Raw genomic sequence first — 10,456 nt, 5'->3', positions numbered from 1 at the left:
TTGTAATACATTAAAGTATTTGTACCTATTCAAGAGATTGGGTTCTTCTTCCTGTACATTTGTTTGACCACTAGATGGTGCTAATGTTTCATTTTTGTTTATACGCACTGCACAGTTAAATCTCACAATTTTTTCCCAATTCCGGGTCTAAATATAATCTTATATTGAGACATGTATAATTGAACATTGATAAGCTCACACCAAATATAGCCCTCCTTTAATTGGCCTTTTAGATGAGATGAAAAGTAAAGCAACGTGAATTCAGAAGGCCCAAATGTTGCAGTCCTACTTGGATCCTTTCTAGACTTGGCTTCGTAACCGTGTCAGTTTTTCTGCAGGTGCAACAAACGTTTTACCGTCGTTGACTGACTGACTGACGCAACAAGGTCCTCTGCATATCCTTGGCAAATATTGAACTTGTCAAACTGCTGTGAAAACGCTTTGTGCTTGTATTCATTCAAAGTTTTAGAATAGATTGAGAATTCGGCTCAAACCTGTTTTGTTTTTATATATATATATAAAGATTGGGCCAATCACAGCGCGCTGTTCATCCACATTGTGTTTGACGTGAAAGTGCGGCCCACCGGCGGAACATCATATTCATTAATGCAGGGGTTGGGGTTGAACGCCGTTGACGGGACATAAGAACACGACTGTGTAACATGAGTGAAGAAGGGAGGCCTTCAGGCGACTTCCTAAATTGTCCCTCCTTGCTTCAATCTGAGGATTCCTTCAGATGTCAGCGGGGGCGTGGCTGACATTCATGCCAGCTTCTATAACCCCTAGCCACTCCTCCAGACTGTTTGCTTTTGCACACACACAACCCGGATCTGTAAAACACAGCAGCGAACACACACATGGTTTACACACACACTGAGCTGATGTGGGCTGAGGTTTGAGCAGGACTCCGACTCAAACAGCTGCTAGCCGTCTGTGGGAGCCGCTGCCCTCCGAGGACACAAACCGGTCCGCTGCAGTCCATCAGAAGTTCTGCTGTGTGCTCGGCAGCCTCCGGTCATGGATATCCTGTCAGCCTGGGCCGTCACTGACCCCCCTGCTGTGGCCCGGCTCCTCTGGGTCCTCGCTCTGGTGCTGCCCACCCTCCTGGTCTGGCTTCTCTTCTGCTCCTGCCACAGCTGGAACCAGATCTCCTCACCATCTATGGAGAAGTACCTGGCCGGTAGGTGGACCTTGACCCCCCCCCCCCCCCCGCCTTCCCGTGGCTGTGTGGAGGCCTGTGATTGGCTCACCACTTTTTCAACTCCAGCTCAGGATCAGTTTCACTCGTGAAAACTCTCAGTGGAATATAATTTTCCCCAAATCCAGTCACAGTGAAATGCTAGCGTTTCCTTTCCAAGGCTGCAGTACCCACGCTTTCCAGGAACATCCAGCTCATGTGGAACTCGGTTTTATTTTCCCCCCCTTATCTGGGGGGGGTACAATCGGTCTTTGATACTCATTAGTGCCATGAAATGTCGATATAAAAATGTGAAATTCACACAGTGATTAAGACGCTCCAGACCGAGGTGTCTGGTAGGGGTCAACGTGCAGTTTGACTGATTGTCCAGAGTCTGTGCACCCTGAGACGTCCCTGAGACGTCCCTGTGGATGTCCCTGAGACGTCCCTGTGGATGTCCCTGAGACGTCCCTGAGACGTCCCTGCAGTGAAAATGTCTCTCCAGGGTTGTACGCCACATTTCATTTGTTCCTTTTCGTCTTCCTGCAGCGATGGTGAACTCCAAATCCAAAGCTTCAACTCAGGTGAGAAAGCGTGTCCCATGAGAGCAAAGCCATCCATTTAATTTATTAACCCTTCGCTGCTTCCGCTGGCACGTGATGGCGACGTCTTCGTGGTGCAGGCTGCTTCGTAAAAGCCTGCAATGCCTGATTCGGACTTCAGAGGTCCTCCTCCGCTGCTCGTTGGTCGGTCGTGTGCCACCAGCAAACGGAGGATGCAACACAAAGCGAGTTCGACAAGTTCATCGTTGCATATTGTTTCATCATTGTGCAACGTGGAACTTCTCATTCGACATGAACATCTAACGTTGGAGTTTGTCTTTCCTGACGACAGTGAAATAATCCGATTGGACCTTAGAATTGAGGACGGAGTTGCTTTAAGTCGGGGGTCGGGAACGTTTTTGGCTGCCAGAGCCATGAACTCCACATATTTTTAAATGTAATTCTGTGAGAGCCATAAAATATGTTTAAAAGTAAATACAAGTAAATGTGTGTGTCTCATGTAATAACACTTTTTAAAGTACAATAAGTTTCTGAATTCTTTTTAATAACATTGTGTCCGCTTTCAACCCCAACGCGTGCAAATACAAATGCAGTACAAGTACAAGCTGCTCCTCAGAGACACAGTCAGCTGAGTCATGAGCACAATAGAGCCACCAGCATGATCGAAATATTCCTGATATCAAGGAATTCCATGCCTGAAATTCATTGTCTTCATGGGACAGCAACAGCAAAAATAAAGTCGTAAATTAGTGGCAGGTTAAAGAATAAAATTGATCGAATTCTGTTTGTGTTTGCAGAGTATTCCTGTTTAAGCCAACATGCTGTAAAAGTTGGCTTTGAATCCTTCATCAGGGCACCTCCTGCCCTCAGTTCTGTCTAAAAGGTTTTATAGATTATCACTTGGCCAGCCTTTATTTGTTAATTTACAGTTTGGTGAACGCTCACTTTCCATCCACCAGCTCTGGTATCAGCACCATAAATGCGTGGAACTTTTCTACATCACAATTTATGAATATATTAGGAGATCAATTCAGGAAAATGTGAAACAAATGTCCAAATCAAGAACGTTAAATGCAGTTACACAATATTCCTGGATCTAGAGACTTTAAATTGGTCTTTCCTGATCCGTGCCTCAACTTCCCACCAAGTTCCACTGGAACAGTTTTAGTTTTGGTGTAATCCTGCAAATATACAACCAAATATACAGAAAACAAGTGAAAACAAACTTATTGCTTGGAAATAATCACTCGTGGCAACCTGGTAGACCAGCGTGCTCTTATGGATGCTGCTACTCATTCTCAGTTACACTAAATGCTGCTTACGTCGCATCAGCAGCACAATAATGGTCATTTTACTGCCGTTTGCACATGAAAAAAGTTAATTCTACTCCTCTGTATGTGAACAGTCTGGGACTTTGATCTTGGTTCCATTGCACTCACTCATCAGGAACATTATTTGTGTAAGTACTTGCGCACAAAGAAGAAAAATATACATCTGTGGAAAATTATGGATGTGGCAGTCGCAGGAGCGAAACTCTGTAAGCTCGTCTTTGTCTGTCGAGAGTGGGCAGAGGAGTTAAAAGTCAAACTTCCCGCGGCAGCGTCTTTATGAGGCCACTGCGAAGCACTTCTGCTGGAGACCCAGGGGTCACAGCAGAGCTGAGCTGTCATCGTGATTCTCAGCAACTGAATGAAAGACATTATTCATTTTATATTTTTTTGGCCATTGCAAATGTCACACATTTTGCCAGCTTGAAATTCCCAGCAAAGAAAAGACTACACACTCATGCCTTTCAAAAAGCAAATGCATCAAATGTCTTCATTAATTAGTGCACGAGAAGATGAGGAAGAGCTTCACTCAAAGGAAAGAATGAACATGTCACTGAGCCCCCTGGGGGATGACTAACACACTAACGGCTCCGGATTAGACTTTTTTCAATTTTCAAAGATGAAAACTTTCCATTGGAATTAACGGGAATTAAAAAAACATTGAAGGTTTACTCCTCATAGGGAACTTAAATACGGTCGGGGAAAGTATATTTTTGCGTAATATTGACTAAAACCAACAGTAAGCAGTGAGCTATGTGCATGTGATGGAGGAATGGCATCTGCTTCCTGCATGGCTATTGAGACCACGCCCCCTACATGCACTGTGCATTCCTCCATCACATGCACAGATGAGTTCTAGACGCCTGGACCACACTTATGAGCCCAAAGCACAAGACTATTGAAACCGCACATTTGAGACTGTGAACGACAACTAGTGAATTAAGTTTTGAGGATATTATGGGGTTTAGTATTTATTTAATGTTTAACATTGCAAGTGAAATGTATTCATTGAGTAGATGGATAGCTAATAAATTAGATGCATCACGTCATTTACCATCTACGAGGCACTCTTAAAAAGATGCTAGCTACCTCAAATGCGATGCGATTTTCTGCCTCCTGCCAGATGTTTTGAAGATCATTCCAGCTGTTTAGCTAGCCTAACTATTTATGTATCTGTCCGTCCCATCCCATGAGTGTCCTTACAAGCTGCTGTTGTCTCATTTTACAGAACATTGCCACGTGCGCTATTCGATGTGTATGTCGAATATGGAATGGAATACTGTATTTCCAAAATTCCCCATCTTAACTTCCCATGGAAATTCACTGTAAATGTTCCACCCCTTTGACACCCTACTCCGGATAATAAAATAATTCATATAACACAGTACATTAGGCTGTTTTAGCATTTATAGTGTAAAACAAAAAATAGCAGCAACTTCTTTAGAATGCATTCCGATAATATCACTGTTTTTTTTTTTAAGTTCCATGTGAATATTCCCTTGTGTCTGTGAAAGAATAATTTGAGGTATTTAGATTTTTCTTCAGCATTAAAACAAATGTCGGTTTGTGTACTGATGGCACCAACCACAGCCAAGGGCCTCTGAATAAAGAAACGTTTGTCCAGTTCATTCTGAACATGCCGAATATCAAGAGCTGCTGTTTCCAGAACTGGATCGTAAACCTGACTGACTTTGGAAATAAAAACAGTTTCCAAGTCAAACAGAGGATTGGATGCACGTTGTTTTATGTGCTAAACGTGGTAACCTTTAAAGCGTAACCTTTGCAATTAAAGCATTCGCTATAATGTCAATAATGCCGACAAACCATTGCGTCATTTCAGAGGAAGAAAAAGACCAAAGAGAGGCCAGCTGCTCCTTTCCAGTCACATGAAGTTGGACAGAATAAGCCACCGAGTTTGGCAGTGAAGAAACAGAAGAGACAACCACCGAAAGTCGGAATGAAGACCATGGTGGCAGCGAAATCACGGAAGGTGAGGAATGTTTCTCCAACGTACGTCTTCAAAAGTTTCCCAGCATTTCGAGGTCACTCTGTCCTCTGTTTGATGTGTAAGGGTAATTCAGCAGATCCCTCCCACTCCCAGTTCGGCCTGATGACTCTTACAGAATAAAGTGATGCACAATGAAAGCAGTTCAATCAGCAGTGATGCTTCTCATTTTAAAATTGCACTTAAAACATATTACGTGTCGTATATAAAAGCTGGTACAGGTCTTATACACATAAATGAATATTTATTATATATTGAGGCTCTTGAAAAATAAATTGAACGTTGATTCAGCCAATATATGATATGCTATAATATGATAAATCCCTGTGTATTTCCAGTATACTGGGGTTTTTAATCTTTCTTTGAAAGCAACGAGCAACCACAGCAAGTTCCTGATGGGTGACTAGTGGAATCACTGGCTGTGTTTACATGGACAAAATGTCTTTTATCCGATTAGAGTTCAGAGTAAAATTGTCATTGGCTGCACTGTGTTCATGGGCCATAAAAATATTGATCCGATTAGGATTTGCGTGTTTCTGCATCACACTTTCGATCGGAATAAAAGATTTTGACATGCGCAATTTATACCAAATATATCGGAAATAGTAGAAGAAGAAGCCGTAGCAACTTCGGTTGTAAACAAAACATGGCTCCGCCCTTTTCTGCTTGAAACGTTGGCGTTATTTCAGCTGTTTTCCCCGTTTGTGCTGTTAGTTTCCTCCTTTAATGTCTCCGGCAACATGTTTGTCTCAGATATTGACCAGTTCTGTCTTTCGCTCGCTCTGCTTCAACTAGCTTCCGGCAATAGCAGTAGCGCGTGTAGCTGACGTCACAGACATGCGCCGTAAAGACGGCTTGTACCGAAACATCGGAATAAGTGTTTTCATGCACCCTGATCGGATCATCAATCGGTATAAACCCCCCCTCTCGATCGGGATGGAATCTTGATCGGATCGATCTTGATTGGGTCGGTCCGATTTGGGTGTGTACATGAAGCATTTTTATTCCGATCAGGCTTTTAATCCGATTAAATGTAGCTGCACTCCAAACCTGCACTGCTTCTACTGGCCAGCAGGGGGGGCGCCACCGGTTCAATACGGAAATCTGATTGAATGTCAGAGCCTCTGGGGCTGTGTAGGGGATGCTGTGAGTCCAAAATGACTAGTTATTCCTGCAGTTCCCCAAAATAGTAGTACCAATATAAAGAGTAGAAACAATATCCATGCAGGGTGTCAGGTTTATGACACTGTAAAAGAGAGAATTCAGAAGCAAAGCTGTGACACCAATAACATAACGAGATGCTGCTCTCTCTCGCTGCGCTCCGTGACGCTCAGAGAAGCAGTCTCCACATCCCCATATTCATTTGCAGATAAGCACAGTTACATACGCATTAGGATTCAGCCTTGAGAAAAGATAACTGGCCGGTTTATGTCAGCACTAGCATCACTTTCACACACACACACACCCACACACACACACCCACACAGCACAAAGGCTGATTCAGACAGTCAGAACAGAAGATATTTCCACACTTCAGAATCTTTTAGATTATACTCAGCACAATGACGATGTTTGCTGATAGTAGTATAGCAGATTATGATTTAATGATAACTTAGATACATTACTCTGACAATTCCCTCCTGTTTGTCACTAAATCATGTAACTCCATCTCAGTGAGAGCCGGGGTGGCAAACTGAGAACTACAGACAGAGGTTTTAATGAAAGGGGTACCATGAACACACACAACAATTTGAATGGTTGGTCTTTAGCAATGAGGGTAACTTATTGAAATCAAAAATGATCATGTTGAGTTGTCAGGTTGGAAACAGAAGTGACCCCGACAGTCTGAGGTTGAGGTTTATTCACCAGCCACTCAGTTCTGTGTGCTGATGGATGTCTGACATGAGACTACGGCAGCGTCCATCTATGACCTTCCAGTGTTAGCCCAGTTTAGATCATATGTGTCAAACTCAAGGCCCGGGGGCCAATGTGGCCCTTAAGAGCTTTGTGCAGACATTTGTTTTTGTAAAATGCTGAAAAGTAAAAGTGAATCAGAGTTGATGTGTATTTGTAACTGATTTTTAATCTGTAAATGGGGTTTTAATGTTAAAATTAAATATTTGTTGCTGACTCCATTCTGGATCCGACCCAGATGATATTCAGTGGTGAGATAGTGGTGAGTTTGACACTCCTGGTTTAGATAAAGGGTCTGAATATCTCTTTGACTGCTGGATGAATATTTGTTATTGAATAGATTTGGTTTTAGCCTATGAAATATCCTCCCGTCTCTCTGCTGCTCTCCTTCTTCATGAAGCGATGGTTGATCAGATCGATTGTTTAGCAGTGAGAACAGAGCGGCCAGTCAGACCTGAAGGCACGCGTAATTAAGGAGTACTATAGTTCAGCCTCGACCCCCACCCCATTGATTCATTCCTCCAATGGGAGTCTGGCATGACATGTGTGGTTATGTAAGAGCTCAGCATGGCGTTATTATAATTAGACTGGAGCAACAACAAAAACAGAAAACAGAATACCTGCAGGTAAACGGCAGCTGTCGGACAGCTTTTACTGTGTTTACTGGCATTTCTGGAGAACTCTACATTTAAAGGTCACATGAATTAATTCCTAATAATAACATGATATAATCTTAATGTTAATGATTTTTAATTACCGATGCACAGAGGACTTAACCATAGCGAGGATCTTAAGCGTCTACCTCTAACATAAAAACAAGTTATTGGCTAAACTGCATGCATTTAGAAGTAAAGACATGTATCACAGCTTTTACACAAAAACATTCTGATTCGGAATGATGACCCGGATCAGAACCAAAGTCTCCTCTGTAGATTGCTGCTTGTGCAAACGCTGAAATCCTGATAATAAACAGAGAGACAGATTTAAAAACAACAACAACAAAAACAAAAACGTGACTTTCTAGACGGACCTAACGATAGAAGTTAACCTGATGGCTGCAACCAGTCTGACCAGCGCGCAGTTTTCTCACGCGCACCTTTGGTCACGTCCTCGTGCGTGTCTGCCGTTTAGCGCCACTTTCTTCGCGCTCGCGTAAGAGCTGCAATGTCACGCAAGCTGTGAGGACCTGCAGGGTCAGGGTCTGACCGGCTAAAAGTCCCGCAGAATACGCGCAGGACGCAGGACGCGCAGGACGCAGGACGCGCAGGACGCAGGACGCGCAGGACGCAGGACGCGCAGGACGCAGGGCGCAGGGCGCAGGAGACGTGCAGGACGCAGGGCGCAGGCGCGACTCCCGCAGCGACGAGCCCGATCCATCCAGCGGATCTAACCGGGACGAATCCTCCGACGGCGCCGCTGCAATAAACGCATTTAGAGACGGATCACCTGGAGCCGCAGCAGCAGCAGTCCGGGATCAATGTTCCGGGTGTGAGTAAACCGGGAATGCGGTTTATTATAGGTCGCGTTCTGCTGATTCTTTAGAGCATTTCACAATAAAAGAAATAATGCGACCTGCACCAATGATGGGCGACGGGGGGGGGGGGGGGGGGGTCATTTCAACCTGCCGAACAGCAGGCGAACCAATCAGGTCCCTTCACCGTGACTCGTGGAGTTCAGGTGCGGCGACGCAGTGCAGCTGGGCTGGACCTGCGGTTCCTCTCTCTCTCTCTCTCTCTCACCGGATTCACACTGACTCTCTCGCTCACGCACAACCTTCTTTATTTTCCAAGTACATCCTCAGCAGCATGCTCTCCAGCAGTCCAGGGTTGCCTGGCAACTACGGGGTCACCCTGATGCTTTCATTCTGTTTGGATAAGGGCCACCCGAGAAAGCGGAGCCACACTGAATAGCAGCGTGTCTGATGCAGTGTGGATGCTGGTCTGGGGAGTCTGGTCCAATCAGAGGCAGCGCCTGCAGGAGAGCATCCTGTGAGCTGGATGGTGACTCAGCAAACATGGGAAGAAGGGAAAGGGAGTTTGATGACCTTCAGTGATCCGGCAGAAGCCCCCTGAATGAGGAATACTTCAGGGAGATGATGGTGATGAATATATTTATTAGATAGAATGTTAGGGCAGTACAAACAATAGTACGTATTACAGTACAAGTACAGTCAAACATCCTTTCTAAGAGGAGCATTTCATCCAGTTTACTGATGTGCTATCAAAAAAGATTACGCTAAATTATTCTGGATTTAACCCCAAGGATCCGTTTTGATCCTCCCAATCAAGGTGGGCAATCCATTAAATTAGAGATCATGAATTCTTAACTTTTTAAACAAATACATTCTGATGATTGAAATGCATTTTAAGGCCAAAATGTGTGAAAAATTATCAGAAATTATGTTACATAAAATAAAAATCATGTTTGTTGTTCGACATCAACAAATAATCCTGATCTTGGTTTCCTGAGCGTTTGTTTAATTAAAAGTGTCCGTCCTTATGTTCTTGTAGTATTATGTAGTGCAGGTATTTGGATCACTCCTCAGCACTTATTGGGCTTTGCCCGACCACCAGACCCCCCCCCCCCCCCCCCCCCCAGAGGGCCATGCTGGTCAGAGATATTCCTCTCGTGTCCAAGACGGTCCACTTTCAGAACCTCTGACCTTTGTGAGGTCATTCAGACTCAAGGAATGTAACCCTGATGGGGGGGGGGGGGGGTCATATGATTTTGATAGGGTGGGTAGACTGTAATCAAATCTGAATATATTATAATCTGAAATGGCTGGGGCAGCATGGTGACGCAGTGGGTAGTGGTTCAATCCCACCTGCGGTTTTTCTGAGCGGCGTTTTCTCGTCGTGGCTTGTCTGTTGTCTCCGGGTTCTCCTTAAGGTTGTCCGGTCTTCAAGAAGATGAATGAATGAATGAATGAATGAATGGATGAATGGATGGAAGTTATTTATGATCTAGTTGTGAGATCAACAGCCCCCCAGAATTACAGAAGCCCAAAATCCTCTCTCCCACATTAAGGCAGTGACTTTATAGAGGACAGATGGACGGATGGACGGATGGACAGATTGTCTCGGTTCTTGTTTTGAGAGGTTTTGTAATGCGTCTCCTTCTGTACTCCCTACTCCCATCCAGACCATGGAGGAGGTGAAGGACAAGCCCAAGAGGAGGCCTCTGGTCAGGGCGGCCTCAGAAGAGAGCTCCAGTGGTCTGAGCTCAGTAAGTCACGCCCCCTCCCCGGGAGACACGCTGCCCTGGAACCTGCCGAAGCACCATCGCATGAAGCGCTCCAAGTCGGCTTCCGGAGACGTGCTGGACCCAGCAGAGAGGGCCGTCCTCCGCATCGCAGGTAAAATGATGCCCCCTAAAGAACGTGGAGGTGGAGGAGTCTGTGGGGGAGTCTGTCTGAGGGGGAGTCTGTGGAGGAGTCTGAGGAGGAGTCTGTGGGGGAGTCTGTGGGGGA

The 10,456-nt window shown here is 44.9% G+C and overlaps 1 protein-coding gene across 1 annotated transcript in view; it reads left to right on the top strand.

Annotated features, from left to right (window-relative positions):
* Positions 1-1,017: 1,017 nt before the first annotated feature.
* The window catches only part of eppk1 (epiplakin 1), an 18,188-nt gene continuing 8,749 nt past the window's right edge, over positions 1,018-10,456 (top strand). Inside the window, exons 1-3 of the mRNA XM_068747628.1 lie at positions 1,018-1,180; positions 1,727-1,761; positions 10,129-10,342. Of these exons, the coding sequence (XP_068603729.1) occupies positions 1,018-1,180; positions 1,727-1,761; positions 10,129-10,342 (412 nt within the window). The remainder of the gene's footprint in view (positions 1,181-1,726; positions 1,762-10,128; positions 10,343-10,456) is intronic.

Source organism: Brachionichthys hirsutus, chromosome 13, assembly GCF_040956055.1.
Source record: "Brachionichthys hirsutus isolate HB-005 chromosome 13, CSIRO-AGI_Bhir_v1, whole genome shotgun sequence".
Lineage (NCBI taxonomy): Eukaryota > Metazoa > Chordata > Actinopteri > Lophiiformes > Brachionichthyidae > Brachionichthys > Brachionichthys hirsutus.
Note: the sequence above shows the minus strand (reverse complement) of the source record. Positions and strands in the feature narration are given on the sequence as shown.